The sequence below is a fragment of the Somniosus microcephalus genome, chromosome 1, assembly GCF_052327205.1.
Source record: "Somniosus microcephalus isolate GS21.2 chromosome 1, FLI_Smic_1.0, whole genome shotgun sequence".
NCBI lineage: Eukaryota > Metazoa > Chordata > Chondrichthyes > Squaliformes > Somniosidae > Somniosus > Somniosus microcephalus.
The window spans coordinates 268733724-268757713 of record NC_140987.1 but is presented as its reverse complement, the minus strand read 5'-3'; the positions used below and the strand labels follow the sequence as shown (position 1 = coordinate 268757713).

The 23990-nt window shown below is 49.6% G+C and overlaps 1 protein-coding gene across 1 annotated transcript in view; it reads left to right on the top strand.

Moving 5' to 3' along the window:
* The first annotated feature begins 6499 nt into the window (after window positions 1–6499).
* Window positions 6500–23990, top strand: part of LOC147124797 (axonemal central pair apparatus protein HYDIN-like) — a 38411-nt gene continuing 20920 nt past the window's right edge. Inside the window, exons 1-2 of the mRNA XM_085993350.1 lie at window positions 6500–7414; window positions 11124–11354. Coding sequence (XP_085849476.1) covers window positions 7211–7414; window positions 11124–11354 — 435 coding nt within the window. The 5' untranslated portion in view covers window positions 6500–7210. The remainder of the gene's footprint in view (window positions 7415–11123; window positions 11355–23990) is intronic.

Here is a 23990-nt window from a genome sequence, read left to right as displayed (position 1 = left end):
TTCCCCCCATCTCTCGCTCTCTCTCTTCCCCCCAGTCTCTCGCTCTCTCTCTTCCCCCTGTCGCTCGCTCTCTCTCTTCCCCCCCAGTCGCTCGCTCTCTCTCTTCCCCCCAGTCACTCGCTCTCTCTCTTCCCCCCCAGTCGCTCGCTCTCTCTCTTCCCCCCAGTCGCTCGCGCTCTCTCTTCCCCCCAGTCGCTCGCGCTCTCTCTTCCCCCCAGTTGCTCGCTCGCTCTCTCTCTTCCCCCCAGTCGCTCGCTCTCTCTCTTCCCCCCAGTCGCGCGCTCTCTCTCTTCCCCCCAGTCGCTCGCTCTCTCGCTTCCAACAACAACATGCCTTCAAAAAAGCCTCGGCACCGCCGGGCACCCCCAGCTAGTCTATATATATAAAAGACCTCTTCTGTCTGTCTGTCTGTCTGTCTGTTCTCTATACATGCAAAAGTTATAGAGCATACCTACACGTGTGTTACATCAAAAGAAAGCTTACGATTCCGGAGCGGTCATAAGCATATTTACATTTCGGTGAGATAAAATTTGTGCCAACGGTATCCAAAAAACGTTCAAAATTCCGCTCATTATCCACTCATTAGCATTGAGTGACTATGATGTCGAAGAGCTGCTATGATGTCAGAGCAGTTTTTGTGCTGTCATAAAGAAATCAATGCTTTCACTGTGCCCAGCCTACTCAGCTGGGGTGACTCAGGCCGGGCCTCTTCCTCTCTTCTCTATTTCTTCTCTCTCCGTCTCTCTCTCTCTCCTCCAGTCTCTCCCTCCTCCAGTCTCTCTCTCTCTCTCTCCCCCCAATCGTTCTCTCGCTCCCCGTCTCTCTATCTCTCTCTCTCTGTCTCCCAGTCTCTCTATCTCTCTCTCTCCCCAGTCTCTCTCTCCCTTCCCCTGTCTCTCTCTCTCTCTCTCTCTCTCCCCCAGTCTCTCTCTCTCTCTCCCCGTCTCTCTCCCCCAGTCTCTCTCTCTCCCCCAGTCTCTCTCTCTCTCTCTCTCTCTCTCCCGTCTCTCTCCTCTCTCTCCCCCAGTCTCTCTCTCTCTTCCCCCCCCAGTCTCTCTCTCTCTCTCCCCAGTCTCTCTCTCTCTCCCAGTCTCTCTCTCTCTCTCCCCCAGTCTCTCTCTCTCCCCCCTCAGTCTCTCTCTCTCTATCTCCCCATTCTCTCTCTCTCTCTCCCCATCTCTCTCTCTCCCCCCTCAGTCGCACTCTCTCTCCCCCCAGTTTCTCTCTCTCTCTCCCAGTCTCTCTCTCTCTCCCAGTCTCTCTCTCTCCCCCCAGTCTCTCTCTCCCCCCAGTCTCTCTCTCTCCCCCCAGTCTCTCTCTCTCCCCCAGTCTCTCTCTCTCCCCCAGTCTCTCTCTCTCTCCTCCAGTCTCTCTCTCCCCAGTCTCTCTCTCCCCCCAGTCTCTCTCTCTCCCCTCCAGTCTTTCTCTCCCCCAGTCTCTCTCTCCCCCCAGTCTCTCTCTCTCTCTCCCCAACTCTCTCCCTCTCCCCCCAGTCTCTCTCTCTCTCTCTCTCCCCCACTCTCTCCCTCTCCCTCCACTCTCTCCCTCTCCCCCCAAGTCTCTCTCTCTCCCCATCTCTCTCTCTCTCCCCTCAGTCTCTCTCTCTCTCCCCCCCCCACCCCCCCGGTCTCTCTCCCTCCCCCCCAGTCTCTCTCTCGCTCTCTCTCTCTATCTCCCCAGTCTCTCTCTCTCACCCCTCAGTCGCTCTCTCTCTCCCCCTCAGTCTCTCTCTCTCTCTCTCTCTCTCTCTATCTCCCCATTCTCTCTCTCTCTCCCCAGTCTCTCTCCTCTCTCTCCCCCAGTCTCTCTACTCTCTCTCTCTCTCTCCCCGTCTCTCTCTCTCTCTCCCCCAGTCTCTCTCTCTCCCCCTCAGTCGCTCTCTCTCTCCCCCTCAGTCTCTCTCTATCTCCCCAGTCTCTCTCTCCCCCCCAGTCTCGCCCTCTCTCTCTCTCCCCGTCTCTCTCTCTCTCTCCCCCAGTCTCTCTCTCTCCCTCTCTCCCCCCTGGTCTGTCTCTCTCTCTCTCTCCCGCAGTATCTCTCTCCCCAGTCTCTCTCCTCTCTCTCCCCCCAGTCTCTCTACTCTCTCTCTCTCCCCGTCTCTCTCTACCCCAGTCTCTCTCTCTCCCCCTCAGTCGCTCTCTCTCTCTCCCCTCAGTCTCTCTCTCTATCTCCCCAGCCTCTCTCTCTCACTCTAGCTCCCCGTCTCTCTCTCTCGCTCCCTCTCTCCCCCAGTCTCTCTACTCTTTCTCTCTCTCCTGTCTCTCTCTCTCTCCCCCCAGTCTCTCTCTCTCCTTCCCTCTCTGTCTCTGTCTGTCTCTCTCCCCTTCCCTCTCTCTCTCTCCTTCTCTCTCTCTCTGTCTCTCTCTCCTTCCCTCTCTCTCTCTGTCTCTCTCTCCTTCCCTCTCTCTGTCTCTCGCTCCTTCCCTCACCCTCTCCTTCCCTCTCTCTCTCTCTCTCTCCCTCTCTCTGTCTTTCTCTCCTTCCCTCTCCAAATGGGGTGAAACCGATTTTCTAACCCTCTCCCTCTCTCTCCCCCCAATCTCTCTCTCTCCCCGTCTCTTTATCTCTCTCTCTGTCTCCCAGTCTCTCTATCTCTTCCCCCAGTCTCTCTCTCTCTCTCTCCCCCAGTTTCTCTCTCTCTCTCCCTGTCTCTCTCTCTCTCGCCCCTCAGTCTCGCGCTCTCTCTCTCTCTCCCAGTCTCTCTCTCTCCCCCAGTCTCCCAGTCTCTGTCTCTCCTCCAGTCTCTCCCTCCTCCAGTCTCTCTCTCTCCCCTCTCTTTCTCTCTCTCTCTATCTCCCCAGTCTCTCTCTCTCCCCAGTCCAATTCCAATTCCAATTCCAATTAAAATGCTTTATTGGCATGAAAGTTTACAGAGAACCATATTGCCAAAGCTTACATAGCAAAAAGGTACAGTTTTCCAACATTCTGTAGGTGTCAATCGATTTGACATTTGTTGGGTACATACAATATTACTTTTAAACAATATTAATTTTAAACAGTCTTTGTACTTCATTTGGTACGTTCAATATTAATTTTAAACAGTCCTCAGGTTGTGACATGTTGTTACATATTTGGCCCCAAGGTATGGTCTGTCTCCTTCTCCTAGGACTAATCTCAATTTTGACAGATCATCCAATTCCTTGAAATCTGGGGTTGTTTGGCTTAGCTTGTTGAATAATATGTTTCTTGATGTGTTGAATTTTTCGCATTTTAGGAGGAAATGCATTTCTGTTTCAACCTCGCCAGCCAGACATTGATCGCATATTCTATTCTCTCTAGGCTGCCAGGATTTCTTGTATCTGCCCCAGTCTCTCTCTCCCTTCCCCTGTCTCTCTCTCTCCCCCAGTCTCTCGCTCACTCTCTCCCCGTCTCTCTCCCCCAGTCTCTCTCTCTCTCCCCCTCAGTCTCTCTCTCTCTATCTCCCCATTTTCTCTCTCTCCCTCTCTCCCCAGTCTCTCTCCTCTCTCTCCCCCCAGCCTCTCTACTCTCTCTCCCCCGTCTCTCTCTCTCTCTCACCCCCAGTCTCTCTCTCTCCCCCTCAGAGGTGGGGTCACTCGGGCCGGGCCTCACAACCGCTCGGCCCGAGACACAGAGCGGGGGAGCGGCAGCGGCCGGCCGTAAACCACGCGGCCCTGTAAACTGCTGTTTTATAAAAAAGCCTTGGCAACGCCGGCCCCCCCCCCACCAGCTAGTCTATATATATAAAAGGATACATTTGTCTGTCTGTCATTCCGTCTGTCTGTCTGTCTGTCTGTATTGAATAAACTCGAAAGCTATAGAGCATACCTACACGTGTGTTACATCGAAAGAAAGCTGACGATTCCAGAACCGTCATAAGCATATTTACGTTTCGGCCAGACAAAAATTGCGCCCGCGGTATCCAAAAAATGTTCACCATTCCGCTCATTATCCACTCATTAGCATCGAGTGACGTCGAGGTCGACCAATCGTACGGCGGGTTCCTGGCGCGTGCGGGCGGGCCCTCCTACAGTCGAGTGACGGGACGATTGACCAATCCTACGCTTCGGTGACCTGACGGTCGACCAATGCGTGTGTGGGCGGGCCTTATCGTTCTAAACCGAGTTGAGTCGCCTCCATCTTGATTCCAAACTTTTCATTTATTTTTCCCGCTTTCTGCGTGTTTCTTTTCAAATCTACATTTCCAGCAAAAAAAAAGTTGCTTTTAAAAGGCAAATTGTTTAAAAAAAAAGTTAATTCATTTGTTAATCTTTTGTCTAACCTCTATAATTTTCCTACCTTTCACCATTTTTCCAGGCCTCAAAGCCTGGGCATCTGTTGACCAGCCATGCCTGAGCTAGGCGCCTCCCGTCGCGATCGACAAAAGGCCAGCGATCGCCGCCATCTTTGTGAAGGCTGGCGGGGGCGGTCCTCAGCCGAGCGTCGCCACCGCCGCCATCTTAGTAAAGGCGGGCGGGGCGGGAGTCAGCGTCCGCGTCATCTTCCGCCCGGAGCGCGACTTGAGTCCGGCCGGGCCTCACGCGGCAGGTTGCGCGGCGGCGTCTCTCTGGTCTTGAAGCCAGCTCGGGCGGGGGGCGGGGCTCGGGAGGGCGCGCGCGTGCAGCTCGGGCGGGTGCGCGCTCGGGGCTCGGGAGAGCGGCAGCGTGGGCTCGGGAGGGCGGCAGCGTAGGCTCGGGAGGGCGGGGCTCCGGAGAGCGGGAGGGCGGGGCTCGGGAGGCCGGTGCTCGGGAGGGCGGGGCTCGGGCTGAGCCATGTCAGTGCGTGGGGCGGCACGGAGCTCCGCGGAGCCATCGGGTCTGCTAACTCCCCCCCTCCCTTTCTCCCCCCACAACCCCCCTCCCCTCTCCCCTTCCTCCCTCCCCCCTCTCCCCCCGCTCCCCTCCCCCCCTCTCCCCACCCTCCCCTCCCCCCTCTCCCCCTCCCCCCTCCTCTCCTCCCCCCTCCTCTCCTCCCCTCCCCCCTCCTCTCCTCCCCTCCCCTTCCCCCCTCTCCCCCCTCCTTCCCCCCTTCCTTCCCCCTCCTCCCCTCCCCTTCCCCACTCCCCTCCCCCCTTCCCCCCTCCCCCCCTTCCCCCGCCTCCCCTTCCCCCCTCCCCCCTCCCTCCCCCTCCCCCCTTCCCCTCCCCCCCTCTTCCCCCCAGTCGCTCTCTCTCTTCCTCCCAGTCGCTCTCTCTCTTCCCCCCCCAGTCGCTCTCTCTCTTCCCCCCCCCAGTCGCTCTCTCTCTTCCCCCCCCCGCCCCAGTCGCTCTCTCTTTCCCCCCCCCACAGTCGCTCTCTCTCTCTCTTCCAACAACAACATGCCCTCGAAAAAGCCTCGGCACCGCCGGGCACTCCAGCTGGTATTCTATGTAAGTGTAAAGCCAGTAAGGTTGTTCCATTCCTGAAACCTTTATGCTTAAGTGCCAGTCAATATATTCTGGCTGATTATCAGCTTGATGCCTTAGTTTGACAGGCTGGGAGATCAGGTGAATGTCTATGAACTCCACTGACAGACAGCTCTGTTGCCAGCAGCTGCTTGATTTGGGTTCATATTTGGCAGCCTACACACAGCTCACTGGTCCTTCTGAAACCATCGAGAGAGAGAGAGATATTGGTAAAGGGGTTCCATGGGGAGCACAGCGCAATTTGGCTGCTCTCCCAAGACACAGCTGAAGATTGCTAGGAGTTGTAAGTACAGGTGAAAGGAACACACTGTGGACAGTGAAGCTGTTGCTTAACAATTAACTCGTAGAAATTAAAGTTACCCCTTTCACACAAGTGGTTCGCTTCGATTTGGTCCCAGGTTTAAGCAGTTAAGCATGGGCGTTTGCTGGGATATTCGCAAAAGAAGAAACATGACCCTGACTGAAAACTGATATTGTTCAAAGACCAGCAGCCAAAGCCCGGGGTTTAATGGCCAAAGTTAATGGAGTGGATTCTGGAAAAGAGAAATACAAAAAAATACATTTCTGAACTGATTTGAAATTCTGGGTAAAAGTGAGACTGCAGACAGATGCCTGATGCGTTGTCCTTAAGAGTCCAACTAAGAGTGCAACTGGCAACTGTGGCTAACAGAAATTCATTTCAGGAAGAGACCAATGTACCTGTGGGCATTGTGACCAGAGCAAAGTCTTCTGGAGACTTCCTGCAGAAAAGTAATCGACAAACAGGACCAATAGCAAAACATCGGAGTGCATCGGGAAAACTGAAAGTTGCTGTTTAAACAACGAGGAGTTCTCCTTCCATATTCCTTCAGCATTCTTCTTGTGCCTGGCCATTGAGCACAATGCTCTCCTTGGTGCTTTCCCTGACTTTATCAGGCCTTTCTCCGACCTCCGGCTGTGCCCACTTGGACGCTCTCCCCGTGGTATATCCTTGGGTGAATGCAGTGCTGTACCACAACCCCAGGCCTCCTAGCCAGTCTTTCTATCTTTTGCACTACTGTGCGGGATTTCCTAAACAGCTCTGCTACAACTGCAGCCTCGTGATTTATGGGATTAGTAGTTAGCTGTTTGTTCAGGTGCTAAACTATCTGAACTTTAGCCAACCGTAAATTCAGATGATGCAATCCAGCAGTTGGAGTGTTCTTCAATATCTTCAAGTCGGAGCATCACCTGTGGTCAGAGAATTGGCAGCTTAACATGGCCCGCACTCCTTCTGATTGCAGCACGATCGCACAGTGAATCTATCCTACAAAACGTTAAAAACACAGAAAATAAAGGATTAAAAACTGATTGTAACTCTTCAAAACAATCTGGTTTTTGAAAGTGGTACCAACATTAATAACAAAACTCTTATCTTCGACCTGATAGAGTTGATCCCAGGTGTGTTAGTTTATTTTGCAGCTCCATCTATGCCTTTATGTGTATATGTACCACCCAGTATGAATCACAGAGAACATGAAGCCCTAAGTTTGGTCCCTGCCTGTGCTGAGTTAGCTGGTCACAGCTGGGAAAGTGCTACAATTGTCCAAGACCCTGTGTTTAGAGGGTCAGGGTTCCTGATCAGTGTTGAGTGACCTCTGTTGGGAAGCACACGTGTGTGGAAGTGCAATGGGTCAATGATTGGGCTGAGTTGTGCTCACTCTGCAGTCAAATAGCTGACTGGCACTCGCTGTCCAGGCTGACACATGGGCAGGGTACTGGAGGGCTATTGGCACCGTGGAACCCTACTCCGATACAAGTGGGGAACGGAGAAGGGAAGAAATTTGGAAAAGAAAATGCGCGCTGGGATGATATTACAGGTGGAGTTAAATGAACTGCGCTCTTGTGTGGAAATGTACTGACTGTTGTAATATGGCAAACAGATTCCGAGCTACCATAGACCTGATCAAGCCAGAGCGGCTGGATACCACCACCACGTTGAAAGGGCTCGACTACATTGACGTTCCCGGGTCCTCCAAGCGGGACTACAGGCTCACCTTCTTCACTTACAAAGAGGCAATCATCTCGGCAAAGGTGAGAGTCTCTGCTGCTCTGTGCTACGGTTCATTGAAAGTCAGCGGATAAGCAGTGGAGAGACTAGAGAAGCTGGGTTTGTTCTCCTTAGAGCAGAAAAGGTTAAGGGGAGATGTAATAGAGGTGTTCAAAATCATGAAGGATTTTGATAGAGTAAATAAGGAGAAACTGTTTCCACTGGCAGGAGCGTCGGTAACCAGAGGATTTACGATAATTGGCAAAAGAACCAGAGGGAAGATGCAAAAATGTTTTACGCAGCAAGTTGTTGTGATCTGGAATGCACTGCCTGAGAGGGTGCTGGAGGCAGAGTCAATAATAAGTTTCAAAAGGGAATTGGGTGAATACTTGAATAGAAAAAATTTGCAGGGCTGTGGGGAAAAAGCAGGATGAATGGGACTAATTGTATAGCTCTTTCAAAGAGCTGGCCCATGCACGATGGGCCGAATGGCCTCCTGTGCTGCATGATTCTATGATTCTGAGCAGTCTCGGTGGAGCAGTGACAGTTTCCAGGATACAGGATGCTGAATCCCCCATGCAGGTGAAGGGCAATTCCAAAACACAGACCCCCACAGGTTATCACTCCACAGTGTGTATAACACTATAACCCCGTTGCGGTGCAATGTAGAACTGATTCGACAATTGGAGCTCCCAGCAAAGCTCGCAGCGAGTGTAGGAGGGGACATTACGAACCTACAACTCGTCTTCTTCTGACCATTGCAATGAACGAATAGGAAACCATGGGCCCACGATTCCCCGATCGGCACTCCCTGAAACCACCCAGTCGTGAATTGGCTCCTGTACCTTTGTATATTACATGTTAAGTGTCTATGGTAGCAAATTAATGAACCCTAGGGACTGTGTAATTAAACACCTTTTTGCCGCAGTTTTTCTCCCCTCTTCTGCCGAGGTCGCTGATTTGTGCTTAGGTATGGTTTCCCAGGGCACAAGTAGCCCTGTTCTTCCAGAAGGTCCCACTCCAGAGACTTGAGTCCATAATCTAGGCTGACACTCCAGTGCAGTACTGTGGGAGTGCTGCACTGCCGGAGATGCCGTCTTTCGAATGAGACATTAACCCTCTCAGGTGGAAGTGAAAGATCCCATGGCACTATTTTGAAGAAGAGCAGGGGAGTTCTCCCTGGTGTCCACCAACATTTATCACTCAACCAACATCTTAAAACAGATGATCTGGTCATTATCTCATTGCTGTTTGTGGGAGCTTGCTGTGCGCAAATTGGCTTCCGCTTTTCCTCCATTACAACAGTGACTACACTTCAACAAAGTACTTCATTGGCTGTAAAGCGCTTTGGGGCATCCCGAGGTCGTGAAAGGCACTGTATAAATTCAAGTCTGTCTTTCTTTATGTGTGTCTTGTAATCAACCACCACCTAGACCGAAGGGTGTGTTGATGCGAGCTGAGCAGGAGTGGAGGACACAAGCACAGTCACAAGATTGGTAAATGAAATACAGCAGTTAGCTGTGTTTCATTTTTAGAAAATGGGGAAAAAGGTTCACGTCTGTCAAAATCCAAAAACATACGACGTTCAAAAAAGATGAAGAACAAAACCATTACCCGGGCCGGGTGGTTAGGAAGGCAGTCCTTAAATCAGTTTTCTCCAAAAAACAATAAGCCAGGGTTACTTTACCACTGGATCTTTCTCAGCCGGTCCAGGGATCACATCCGGCTCTCAGAACTAAACAATATTCCACCCGGGTTCAACAGCAGACCTTTCTGTGGCAGCTGCAAGCTGGGCCCCAACAGCGGCCTTGGCCTTGTCCTGGCTTTCTCCTCAGGTACTGGTCCGGCCCTGCCCTGCCCTGCCCCTGCCCCTGCCCTGCCCCTGCCCTGGCCTGGCCCTCTCCTCAGGCACTGGCCCTGAAGGGATGCACTAGTTTGCCTTTTGAGCTCCTGAGCTAATGGGTAGATTTGCCTCAGGTATGTTGGAGGTGGGTGTGGCCTTCACCTGAATTGGAGTGAGAGGGGGACTTTGTCTCCATCTGGTGGCCACATACCGTCCATCCACCACAAACCGCCCCCATAGCTCACAGTCTCCATAGTGAGTGTGGTCACAGATTGAGTCACTGTCCTCAGCAATGGCCAGGAATCATTGGATAGTGATCAGGAGCAGTTACCCTGACTGATTTTCCCCTGCCTAATGCAGAGAAGCTAAGGCCAATTGAAGCACCCCATTTACAGCACTGGGCGAGATCGGCTCACTCAGCACCAGTCTAGGGTCAAGCCTGGTACTGTACCTTGCAAGCCGATATTGGCCGGGACCACATGAAGTGACTCATTTACCCTGCAAGCCGTAAAGGGAGCTTGCCATAAACTAAGTCTGATAGCTGAGATGAGCCCAAATATGGCTTGGTAAAATTGGAAGAGAGCAGCAGCCCAGCTGCCTGTTGTTTTTACTTTCATCGGTAAACTAGAAACCTGCGTCCAAGGCACTTTCCTTCTGCGAGAGTAGTCATTATGAACTGTGTCAGATTTACCCTAGGTTCATCAAGTAGCAGATCAACTGAGCCCTAATTCTGATACATTATGTTGTAAAAAATAGTTAATTGTACCCACAGCAAGCTGAAGGAAGGCCCTTGGACTTTGCTCTTTACACCTGATGAAACTTGTTCATACGTGCATGGAATTTGGTCAGTGCATTGTCATTTGGCAAGAAAAAAGTAGTTTGTATTGAATAACACACAGGTCCTGAAATTCCATTGGGTTCCTACACGTCTCCCACCATAAATCCACTGAGAGACCGGAAGGACGCACAGGGAAATAGCATAAAGAGCTGCCAAGGGCCATTCACACCACTTCCCTTGGGGCTCCACTGGTATCCTGTCAGAGTTCGTGTGGGAGACTGGTGGAAACCCTCCAGAATTTAAAGATTCTTCAAACATTCTTCACCCCAGTGATTCATCAAACATTCTTCACCCCAGTGATTCTTCATACAGTCTTCACCCCAGTGATTCATCAAACAGTCTTCACCCCAGTGATTCTTCACACAGTCTTCACCCCAGTGATTCATCACACAGTCTTCACCCCAGTGATTCTTCACACAGTCTTCACCCCAGTGATTCATCAAACATTCTTCACCCCAGTGATTCATCAGTCTTCACCCCAGTGATTCTTCACACAGTCTTCACCCCAGTGATTCATCAGTCTTCACCCCAGTGATTCATCAAACATTCTTCACCCCAGTGATTCTTCACACAGTCTTCACCCCAGTGATTCTTCACACAGTCTTCACCCCAGTGATTCTTCACACAGTCTTCACCCCAGTGATTCTTCACACAGTCTTCACCCCAGTCATCCTGCCCATGATGGTCTGCCTGATTAGCCATGCAATCTCTGCAATGCTCCTGTGGGAGGCCACAAGCAGAAGGATAGATATTCTCTATAGGTGATGGTGAGAAAATAATAGGGAATGCCAGACACTCTGACCTGGGTAGCTCGGTGGGGCATGGAGAATTCAGGGAAAATGTGGCTTAAGATTTTTTTTTGGTTTATATTTCTTAATTGTATTCAGAAAATGTTAAATGGATGTAATTCATACTATCGAGAATTCATTGAGCTGTAATTCTTAAAGGAGGCAAATAGGATTGGATCAATGTTTTTGAATGTCATTACCAGAAATACAATTTTTGTCTGATACCCAGGTCCAGATGTTATTGAATCGTGCCGACTAAAGCTTCTAACATTCTGCCTCTGCAGGTGACCTTCCGTAATGAGGCAACTATGGAATATCTGTTCTACATTGTAAACTTTAAATCCATATCTACCGGCCTAATCGGCATGATTGAAATGGTGGCACCAGTTCGGCAGAGCACTTCTGGGTCTGTTGAAGTTGAGAATCCATTGACCATCCCCATTGTATTCACCACTGAATGTAAAATCTCAGACATTAGCCTCCCGATGCAGCTGATTGTCCCGCCACAGTCCAAGGTAAGACCACTGGTCTCTCAGGATAGGGCACTAGGCTCTCAGGATAGGGCACTGGGCTCTCGGGATAGGGCACTGGGCTCTCACGATAGGACACTGGACCCTCGGGATAGGGCACTGGGCTCTCGGGATAGGGCACTGGGCTCTCGGGATAGGGCACTGGGCTCTCGGGATAGGGCACTGGGCTCTCGGGATAGGGCACTGGGCTCTCGGGATAGGGCACTGGGCTGCTACCTCGTCAGTCTGGTATTCTCTCCAAGATGGATTCAAGTGAAATTCTGATGTCTTGTACTGAGATCTTTGTATTATGGTGCAATCACAGTGCAAGTTTAGCATTGGAGCAAAGCAGTTTTAGATGTGTATAGAATGTGGGAGGCGGACTCCTCAGCCTCTTCCAGGGAGTTGTGCCAAGCTGGAGGCAGAGGAGCACTGCTAGGGGAGACATTAGGGGGCTCTCCATGAATGGAGGGGGAAGGCAGCCGTCGACTGCCTGAAAATAAATACGTATTTTGTTGATTTAAAACTTTTAATCGTGTCCATGCTCTCTCAGCGCTAGCACAGGCCTCTGGACCATTTCTACTACTAGGTCCCTCTGATGACCTTTGAACCCAGGACCCCGGGGCCGAGTAAGCAGTCCCTGAATCCAGCATTCAGTGGTGGAAGCGGGGGGCGGGAAACACAGTAACATAGAAGATAGGAGCAGGAGTAGGCCATTCGGCCCTTCGAGCCTGCTCCGCCATTCAATGAGATCATGGCTGATCATTGAAATTCAGTACCTTGTCCCTGCCTTCTCCCCATATCCCTTGATCCCTTTAGCCTCAAGAAATATATCCAGCTCTTTCTTGAATATATTTAATGAACTGGCCTCCACTGCCCGCTGTGGCAGAGAATTCCACAGGTTCACCACTCTCTGGGTGAAGAAATTCCTCCTCATTTCAGTCCTAAATGGCTTACCCCTTATCCATAGACTATGACCCCTGGTTCTGGACTCCCTGGCCATCAGAAACATCCTTTCTGCATCTAGTCTGTCCAGACCTGACAGAATTTTATAGGTTTCGATGAGATCCCCTCTCAATCTTCTAAACTCCAGTGAGTATAAGCCCAATTGACACAATCTCTCCTCGTACGTCATTCCTGCCATCCCAGGTATCAGCCTGGTGAATCTTCGCTGCACTCCCTCCATGGCAAGAACGTCCTTCCTCAGGTAAGGTGACCAAAACTGCACACAATACTCAAGGTGCGGTCTCACCAAGGCCCTGTACAACTGCAGCAAGACATCCTTGTTCTTGTACTCGAACCCTCTTGCTACGAAGGCCAACATACCATTTGCCTTCTTAACCGCCTGCTGCACCTGCATGCTTACCTTCAGCGACTGGTGCACAAGAACACCCAGGTCTCTTTGCACTTCCCCTTCTCCCAATCTATTGCCATTCAAATAATAATCTGCCTTCCTGTTTTTGCCACCAAAGTAGATAACCTCACATTTATCCACATTATAGTGCATTTGCCATGTTTCTGCCCAATCACCCAACCTGTCCAAATCGTACTGGAGTTTCATGACATCCTCCTCACAACATACTATTACGTCCGTGAATGATTGAGACACGGACAGCAGGAGTTGAACAAAACAAGTCTTTACTGGCGGAAGTCAATAGTGAAACTGAAAACAACAGAGGCTCACTAGCGCCTTTTATACAGGGGTGGTCACTGCCGGTACTGCAGTCTGAGACCAGTTATTCTCTTAAAGGTACATACACAACAATTCCTCCCCTTTTCGATAAACAGTACATAACATTCATTTAACAACTAAATGATAACTAATTACAATCACAATTACGGGTGCTAGATACATTGGTTAAGTTTAAGCAATTATAAGTTCAGTCTTTGAGGAGGCTTCCTGATTCTGTCTGGATAACGCCTCTTTGGGGTATCAGGTTCTTCTGGCAATGTTGAGTCGGGATCAATGTCGTTGTTTGGTTCATCTGCTTCCAATATTACCGGTTCTGCGGTAGCTGCAATTGGAACGTCGATTTCATTACCAGGTGTATCAGATCGTGGTGTGGAGTTGACGTTTTCCAGTGACTCTAGAATCTGGTCAGCATGGCGTCTTACAATGCTCTCCCCAACGTCCACGGTGTAAAGTCTGTGGGTTGTGCAGTAAATAAATACACAGACTTTTGAAGTACAAACAAACAGGTCTTTACTGTTTAGAGGTCAGGGCGAATCTGCCCCAGTTATCCTGTCACAACACTTATATACTGGTGTGGTCACTGTCGGTATTACAGTATACAGAAGCCAAACAAGTAGTGCCACACTTAAAGTAGTTCCCTTAAAGGTGAACGGTTACATACAATAATTTCCTTAAGGGTAGACGGGTACATACACTACAATCCTCCCTTTTTAGCTTTCAACATACTGAGTCCATAGTGGACATACATTATCACATATATATATACAGATTTATTTAAGACAGTTCATAGATTCAGTCTTTCGGGAGGTTTCCGGATTCTGTCCGGGTAACGCCGCAGTGGTGTCGTCATTCCAAGCGGGCTAGTAGGTGTTTCTGGTAAAGTTGAATCGGCTCGAAGCACAGTGTCAGGTTCCTCTGACTCCAGAACTACCAGATCGGACGTAGATGTTCTGGGTAACTCAGTCTCAACCTTATCCGGGTAAGGTGGTGAAGTCGGGGGCCCATTTGTGGCGGACCCTATGATCTGGTCAACATGGCGCCTTATTATATTGTCTCCAATGTCCACAGTGTACATCAACGGGCCTAGCCTTTTTCCAATCGTTCCAGGCTGCCATTTCTCAGTACGATAGTCCCGGGCCAAAACTCGTTGACCGGTCTGGAAGGATCTAGTGGCCCTTTCGTTCATGCCCTGGAATTGTCGGTTCTCTACGTCCCTTCTGACGTTTGGTTTGAGTAAATCCAGCCGACATCGTAGGCGTCTATTACAAAACATCATCGCGGGAGTTTGATTCGTGACCGCATGGGTTGCATTTCGGTATGCCAACAAAAAACTATCCACCTTATGCTGTAAACTTATGTCTTCATTACTCATGGCCTTTACGGCCTTCTTGAAGGTCTGGACAAACCTTTCAGCCAATCCATTGGAGGCGGGATGGTATGGGGCTGACGTGTAATGTTTAACCCCATTGCTCTTTAAGAATTTCTTAAATTCCTCAGATACAAATTGCGGTCCATTGTCAGAACAGATCTGTTCTGGCAGGCCATTCCGAGCAAACATAGTCCTTAACACCGTGATGGTTTTTTCCGTCGTGGTGGTGGTCATCTTAATTACTTCTGGCCACTTGGAGTGGGCATCTACCGCTGTTAGGAACATCGAGTCCATAAATGGACCAGCAAAGTCGATGTGTACTCTTTGCCAGGGAGATGAGGGCCACTCCCATGGGTGCAGAGGAGCCTGTGGTGGCGCATTCTGAACCCTCTGACATCCTAGGCAGTTCTTCGTGATCTCCTCTATGTCTCGATCAATGCCTGGCCACCACACAAACGCTCTTGCTAGATTTTTCATCTTTACTCCCCCCAGATGTCCTTCGTGCAGCTCCTTTAGCACCTTCTTTTGGAGTTTGGGTGGAATCACCACTCTAGATCCACACATCAGGGTCCCTCGACACACTGACAGTTGTTCTTTCCTCTGTGCAAATGCTTGCAGTGTTGGTTCGCTCTGTGCTGGCCATCCCTCCACCGTTACATCATAGACTCGTGAAAGAGTCGGGTCATTCCTTGTCTCATTCTCAATCATTGAGTTTGTTATCGGTAGACACTCCACTATGGATGAGTGGAACAACTCTACTGGGTCCACTATACTCGCTTCTTCTACCATCGGCAATGGCAAGCGTGACAACCCATCAGCATTCCCATGCTGTTTAGACCTTTTGTACTCAATTTCGTATTGGTGTGCCCCAAGTAACACGGACCACCTTTGTAACCTTTGTGCTGTCATGGTGGAAACGGCCTTATTTGGGTTGAATATGGACACCAACGGCTGGTGGTCTGTCAGCAATGTGAACTTTTTACATTGTAGGTAATGGTTGAATTTCTTCACGCCCCACACAAGACTGAGGGCCTCCCTATCTATTTGTGCGTAATTTCGCTCCGCGGGTGTCAATGATCGGGACGCGAAAGCCACTGGCCTTTCCGAGCCATTTGGTAGCCTATGCGAGAGTACTGCCCCAATTCCGTACGGGGAAGCATCGCAAGCTAGACGAAGGGGTAATGCTGGGTTGAAATGAGCCAACACTTCTTCGGAGGTAATCAACTCCTTGCTTCTGCGAAAAGCCTTTTTGCATTCCTCACTCCACTTCCATGGTGTTTCTTTCCGCAACAGGTCATTCAGCGGATGCAGTGCCGTGGATAAATTTGGCAGAAACTTGTGATAGTAATTAATCAACCCCAAGAATGATCTTAACTGTGATACGTTTCCTGGGGCGGGGGCCTTCACAACCGCTTCTATCTCCTGTAACATGTGGGAAATCAGGGACGCTTCCTGTGTCCCTGACGACTATGTGTGCGGGAAGTGTGTCCAGCTGCAGCTCATGTGGGACCGCATGACGGCCCTTGAGCTGCAGATGGACTCACTTTGGAGCATCCACGATTCTGAGAGGGGTGTGGATAGCACATTTAGTGAGTTGGTCACACCGCAGGTTAAGGCCAGCGTAGACAGTACATGGGTGACCAAAAGGCAGAGCAAGGGCAGGAAGGTAGTGCAGAAATCCCCTGGGGTTGTCTCCCTTAGCAACAGGTTCACCGTCTTAGGTACTGTTGTCGGGGGGGGTGACGCATCGGGGGAAGGCACCAGCAGCCAGGCTCATGGCACCATGACTGGCTCTGTTGCAAAGAAGGGAGGGAAAAAGAGTGGCAGGGCTATAGTAATAGGGGATTCGATTGTAAGGGGAATAGATAGGGGTTTCTGTGGTCGCGACCGAGACTCCAGGATGGTATGTTGCCTCCCTGGTGCAAGGGTCAAGGATGTCTCGGCGCGGGTGCAGAACATTCTGGAGGGGGAGGGGGAACAGCCAGTTGTCGTGATACATGTTGGTACCAACGACGTAGCTAAAAAAAGGGAAGAGGTCCTACAAGTAGAATTTAGGGAGTTAGGAGCCAAGCTAAAAAGTAGGACCTCGAAGGTAGTAATCTCTGGATTACTACCAGTGCCACGTGCTAGTAAGAGTACAGAGAACAGGATAGTTAGGCTAAATACGTGGCTTGAGCAGTGGTGTAAGAGGGAGGGTTTTAAATTTTTGAGGCATTGGAACCAGTTTTGTGGTAGGTGTGACCTATACAAAAGGGACGGTCTACACCTGTGCAGAGATGGAACTGATGTTCTCGGGGTAATTTTTGATAAAGCAGTTCGGGAGCATTTAAACTAGTATGGCAGGGGGCTAGAAACCTATGTAGTGAAATAGAGGAAAGTGAAAGGCAGACAGAAATAAATGGTAAAAGGGTGAGGAACAAAAAACAAAGGGCCAAACTAATTCATAAAAAATGTGAGCATAAAAAAAGCCTGAGGGTTTTATACCTTAATGCGAGAAGCATCAGGAACAAGGTAGATGAATTAGCTGTGGAAATAGAGGTTAATAATTATGATCTAATTGGGATTACGGAAACATGGTTGCAGGGTGAGCAGGGCTGGGAGCTTAACATACAGGGGTATTCAGTATTTAGGAAGGATCGACAAAAAAGAAAGGGAGGAGGGGTAGCATTGCTAGTAAAAGAGGGGATAAATGCAATTGAAAGGAAGGATATTAACTCAGTTAATACAGAATCTATATGGGTGGAGCTAAGAAATAGCGAGGGGCGAAAAACATTAATAGGAGTGGTATATAGGCCTCCAAATAGTAAAATAGAGGTTAGGGAGGGCATCACGAGGGAAATTAGAGAAGCGTGCAATAAGAGCACAGCTGTCATCATAGGTGACTTTAACTTACATATAGATTGGACTAGCCTAATCAGTAAAAATAATGAGGAGGAGGAATTCCTTGAGTGTTTAAGGGATGGTTATCTGGATCAATATGTCGAGGAACCAACTCGGGAACAGGCTATATTGGACTGGGTACTGTGCAATGAGAAGGGACTAATCAGTAATCTTGTTGTACGGGGACCCTTGGGTCAGAGCGATCATAACATGATCGATTTCTCACTCGAAATGGAGAGCGAAGAAATTGACTCAGAGACTAAGGTCCTGAATTTAAACAAGGGGAATTATGATGCCATGAGACGGGAACTGAGTAGGTCTGATTGGACAACGTTCCTGAGAGGACTGGAGGTAGATAAACAATGGCAAACATTTAAAGATAGAATGACAAAATTGCAAAAATTGTTTATACCAATCTGGCATAAAAGGAAATCTAAAAAGGTGACTCAACCGTGGATAACAGGGGAAATTAGAGACAGCATAAAATCCAAAGATAGGGCGTATAAAATAGCCAAAAAAAGCGCCAGAGCGGAAGATTGGGAACAGTTTAAGATAGAGCAAAGGAGGGCAAAGGGCATGATCAAGAGGGGCAAAATAGCTTACGAAAACAAGCTGGCGGAAAATATAAAAACTAACTCCAAAAGCTTTTATAAATATATCAAAAGGAAAAGACTGGTGAAAACCAAAGTTGGTCCATTGCAGTCAGATACGGGGGAATATATAATGGGAAATAAGGAAATGGCAGATCAACTAAATGCATACTTTGGGTCAGTCTTTACGAAGGAAGACACAAAAAACCTCCCTGGGATATCGGGAAAAATAGGGACATTGGCAAAGGAGGAACTGACGCAAATCAATATCTCTAAGGATATGGTGTTAAGGAAGCTAAAGGGATTGAAGGTGGACAAATCCCCAGGGCCTGATAACATGCATCCTAGGGTACTGAAGGAGGTGGCCCTAGAGATAGCGGATGCACTAAGGATGATTTTTCAGAATTCATTAGACTCGGGAACAGTGCCGATGGATTGGAGGGTAGCTAACGTTACCCCACTATTCAAAAAGGGGGGTAGGGAAAAAGCAGGTAATTACAGACCTGTAAGCCTTACATCAGTTGTGGGCAAAATGCTGGAGTCCATCATTAAGGATGAAATAGCGGAGCACTTAGCAAATGGGGACAGGATAGGACAGAGTCAACATGGATTTACAAAGGGTAAATCGTGCTTGACTAATCTATTGGAATTTTTTGAGGGAGTAACTGGTAGAATAGATGGGGGAGAGCCAGTAGATGTGGTGTACCTGGACTTCCAAAAGGCCTTCGATAAGGTCCCACATAAAAGATTAGCATGGAAAATTGAGGCTCATGGGATAAAGGGGAAAGTTTTGGCGTGGATAGGGAACTGGCTGTCAGATAGAAAACAGAGAGTTGGAATAAACGGCTCATTTTCTGAATGGCAGGCAGTAACAAGTGGGGTACCACAGGGATCTGTCCTGGGCCCCCAGCTGTTCACAATTTACATTAATGACCTGGATCAGGGAGTCGGATGCAGCATTTCCAAATTTGCAGACGACACTAAACTAGGAGGTGGGGTGGGCTCAGAGGAAGAGACCAGGAAGCTCCAGAGCGATTTGGACAGACTGGGCGATTGGGCGGATAAATGGCAGATGCACTATAATGTGGACAAGTGCGAAGTTATCCACCTTGGGTGCAGGAACGGGAGGGCAAATTATTATTTAAATGGCAATAGATTGGGAGAGGGGGAAGTACAGAGAGACCTGGGTGTTCTTGTACACCAGTCACTGAAGGCGAGCATGCAGGTGCAACAGGCGGTCAAGAAGGCAAACGGTATGCTGGCCTTCATAGCAAAAGGGTTAGAATACAGGAACAGGGATACCTTGCTGCAGCTGTACAGGGCACTGGTGAGACCACACCTCGAGTACTGTGTACAGTTTTGGTCGCCTCATCTGAGGAAGGATGTTCTTGCCATGGAGGGGGTGCAGCGGCGATTCACCAGGCTGATACCAGGAATGGCGGGAATGACCTATGAGGAGAGACTATGTAGTTTAGGGATGTACACACTGGAGTTTAGAAGATTGAGAGGGGACCTCATAGAAGTGTATAAAATTCTGACAGGTCTAGACAGACTGGATGCAGAAGGAATGTTTCCCTTGGCGGGTGAGAACAGAACTAGAGGACATAATTTAAGGATAAGGGCTAAACCATTTAGGACAGAGATGAGGGGGAATTTCTTCACTCAGAGAGTGGTGAACCTGTGGAACTCATTGCCACAGAGGGCAGTGTACGCCAGCTCATTAAATATATTTAAGAGGGAATTAGATATATTTCTACGGGCAAAAGGGGTTAAGGGTTACGGAGAGAAGGCGGGGACGGGATACTGAATTAAAGGATCAGCCATGATCTCATTAAATGGCGGAGCAGGCACGAAGGGCCGAATGGCCTACTCCTGCTCCTATCTTCTATGTATCTATGTATCTATGTATCTTTTCGGGTGACTTATGTAGTCCCTCTCGGTCAATGACATGACTGCAGTATGAGATCCGTTTTTGGAAGAACTCACACTTCTTGCGATTAACCCGAAGGCCATACTCCTTCAACCTGGTGAGTACCAGTTTCAAATTCGTGAGGTGTTCTTCCTCATCTTTTCCCGTGATTAAAATGTCATCTAAGTAGCACTGCGTGCTTGGAATTCCTTGTAACACCTGTTCCATGGCCCTCTGCTAAATTGCTGGCGCCGAAGCTACCCCAAAGACCAGTCTATTGTAGCGATACAAGCCTCTGTGAGTGTTGATGGTGAGGTACTGGCGTGACTCTTCCTCGACCTCCATCTGTAGATATGCTTGAGCCAGATCTATTTTCGTGAAATGTTTCCCTTCAGCCAACGAAGCAAAGATATCTTCAATCCGCGGAAGCGGGTATTGTACCGTGTGAAGCACCGGATTCACAGTAATCTTGAAATCTCCGCAGATACGGACCTTCCCCGGTCCCCCAGGCTTATTACTCGGCGAGGACTTCATGACGGGAACAATGGGCGTGGCCCACTCACTCCAGTCCACTTTTGACAGAACCCCTGATCGTTCAAGTTCTTCCAGTTCTGCCTCCACCGCTGGTCGTATTGCGTAAGGGACTGATCTGGCCTTAAAAAACTTTGGGCTTGCATTTTCTGCAATCTTAACCTTTGCTTTAATACCTCGCAGCGTTCCCAGTCCTTGCTGGAATACCTCCTTAGCTTCGTCCAATATTCTGGACAACCGTTCAGGTTTGACATCCTCTTTTTCGGAATCCACCGTCATGGTGTTTAGGGACTGCCAGTCCAATTTTATTTTTCGGTCCACTCCCGTCCCAGGAGTGGTGGTCCTCCCTCAGGCAATACATACAGGTCCAACCGGTGATGATCTTTATCCTTGTATCTCACCTTGACTTCTATCATTCCGATGGGGAATACTTTGTGCCCCGTGTATGTCTGTAGTACTAGTTCCGTATCCCGTAGTGGAATATGCTTGAAAAATTTCTTATAGTCATGCTTATTCATGACCGTCAACGCCGATCCGGTGTCCACTTCCATTTTTACTTGGACCTTTGCAATCTGTAGCGTTATCCAGATAGTTTGTCGGTCAGCTTCATTGCTCACGTTGTGGATTCTCAGACTGTCCAGTCCTTTGCATTTGGAGTGTGAGTCCGACTTCTGTTCCTTCAGACTCTTCCTAGTCGCCTCTTGTACCTTTCTGTACCATTTTTGTGAGGACTCGTTATTGTTGTACGTCGTTCCTGACCGGCACACTTTAGCTATGTGCCCGATCTTGCCACATTTCCGGCATTCTTGGTTTTTACCCCAGCAACGCTTCTGGTCGTGTGTTGTCTTCCCACAACGATAGCATTTCGTAGTCCTCGAGGTGATGTGGTCCACCCCTAGTGCCACCGCCTTCCGCTGCATTACCGCCGTTCCTTTTGCTGCGGCTTCGTATGATGCGGCTATAAGGACAGCCCTGTCAAGTGTGAGGTTGTTCTCTTCCAGTAGTCGCTTTTGCGTCCCTTCTTTGGACAATCCACATACGAACTTGTCTCGCAGTGCCTCTGTCAGATTCCCTCCGAACTGGCAGTGTTTCGCTAGCCTCCGCAGTTCGACCAAGTATTCCGCGTTGCTTTCGTCTTTCTTCTGCGTTCTCGCATAGAATCTGAATCGTTCAGCCAGCTTCAACGGTGTGGGGTTCAAGTGATCCTTCAGCACCGCTACTATATCCTCGAAAGTCTGATCCGCCGGTTTAGCTGGAGAGAGAAGATGTTTCAACAACCCGAATGTTTTCGCACCCATCATGTTAAGTAAGGTTACAGCTTTTTCCTCCTTAGCTATTTTGTTAGCCTTACAATGTATCTCAATACGTTCCACGTACGTGGGCCAGTCTTCTATTTCGGAGTTAAAATCGTTGCTGTCCCCACGCTTAGGCATCTTCCTTTCTTTGGGTACAACACAAATATTTCTTTAAATTCTTATGTATTTTTTTTTCTAAGATGGCGGCTTTTCCCGCGAATTTGGCGGTTTCCCGCTCTTCCTTTCTCTCCCCGCCCACTTCAATGGCGGTTTCCCGCTTCTGTCGGCTCCTCCACCTAATGGCGGCTTCCCGCGTTTCTTCCTGGTGGAAGGGGTACGCTTTCCCCGCAGCGGACAGGTTCAGCCGCTGGGCTGGCTCTCGCACAGCTCCCCTTACTCGGCTCTGTCTTTTCCTCCCGCCCGCACGGCTCTACCGGCGCTGGGTACACCCCGTTAACGGAGGACAGTTCAGCCGCTGGACTGGCTCTCGTGCAGTCTCTCTCTCCCCGTGCTCGGCTCTGTCTCTCCCTCTCCCGCACGTTCGGTTCTACCGGCTCTGGGTACTCCGTAGGTGGAGAACAGTTCAGCCGCTGGACTGGCTCTCGCGCAGTCTCTCTCCCCGTTCTCGGCTCCTGTTCGCTCTCCCACTCCCGCACGTTAGGTTTTGCCGGCTCTGAGTACCCCGTTGGTGGAGAACAGCTCAGCCGCTGGACTGGCTCCTCGCAGTCTCTCACTCCGCACCCGGCTCTCACCCGCACGGTTCCCGTTCGCCTCCCCAGCCCTCTCGCAGACCGGTGTTTCCCTCCCCGGCTGCGGCTGGGTTTCTCCTCCCGCGCCTACTCACAGGTTCAGCGCTTCGTGGCTGCGGTCGCTGCCTGGATTTTTCCCGCCGATCGCGGTCCGGCTGTCACCCGACGCCGTTGGACCCGACTTTTGGCCGGTACAGCTCCCCCTCGACCGAGGTCGAGTGCTCTGCCCTTCTCCTCCGGATACTTCTACCCCTTCCCCTACTCACAGTCTCTTCGGCCGCCTTGTTTCTTGCTGGTCGGCTCACTCCACACCGTGGTAGCAGGGTAATCAGTGCCTGTTGCTGATGAAGCTTTTGTTGCTAGTCTTCCAGCTTCTGTACAGTACCACACTTTCTGTTGTTGTAGCCTCGTGTTTTCTTTTGGTAGCACGACGAGGGCGGTTGCCTCTCTTCGATGCTCTTTGTTACTTTGCTATTCTTGCCGCAGGGTACGATCGGACTCGTCGCCACTGTAAAGTCTGTGGGTTGTGCAGTAAATAAATACACAGACTTTTGAAGTACAAACAAACAGGTCTTTACTATTCAGAGGTCAGGGCGAATCTGCCCCAGTTATCCTGTCACAACACTTATATACTGGTGTGGTCACTGTCGGTATTACAGTATACAGAAGCCAAACAAGTAGTGCCACACTTAAAGTAGTTCCCTTAAAGGTGAACGGTTACATACAATAATTTCCTTAAGGGTAGACGGGTACATACACTACACACGGTATACATGAGAGGTCCTTGTCGTGTACAAATAGTTCCTGGCTGCCATTTCTCAGTGCGGTAGTCCCGGGCCACAACTGGTTGACCTATCTTAAAACGCCTGGTCGGCCTTTCATTCATATTCTGAAACTGCCTGTTCTCCACATCTCTTCGGACGTTTGGCTTAACCAAATCCAAGCGGCGTCGTAGTCTTCGATTGAAGAACACCATGGCTGGAGTTTGGTTGGTAACCACATGTGTCGCATTCCGGTAGGCAAACAAGAAGTTGTCCACCTTGTGTTGTAGGGGTATATCTTCATTACACATTGCCTTGATAGCCTTCTTGAATGTTTGGACAAACCTCTCGGCCAATCCATTAGTGGCTGGATGATATGGGGCAGATGTGTAATGCTTAACACCATTGTTCTTTAAGAACCTTCGGAACTCTTCAGACACAAACTGTGGTCCATTGTCAGAGCAAATCTGTTCAGGCAGCCCATTCCTGGCGAATATGGTTCGTAAAACTGTGATAGTTTTTTCCGTGGTGGTTGAGGACATTTTTATTACCTCTGGCCACTTTGAATGTGCATCCACCGCAATTAAAAACATCGAGTCCATGAAGGGACCAGCAAAATCAATGTGCACCCTTTGCCATGGAGATGAGGGCCACTCCCATGGATGCAGAGGAGCTTGTGGTGGGGCGTTTTGGACCTTCTGGCATTCTGCACAGCTCTTGGTCATCTCTTCGATTTCTCTATCGATTCCCGGCCACCACACAAACGCTCTGGCTAAGTTCTTCATTTTTACCCCACCCAGATGACACTCATGAAGCTCATTGAGCACTCTATCCGTCAACTTAGGTGGAATTACTACTCTGGATC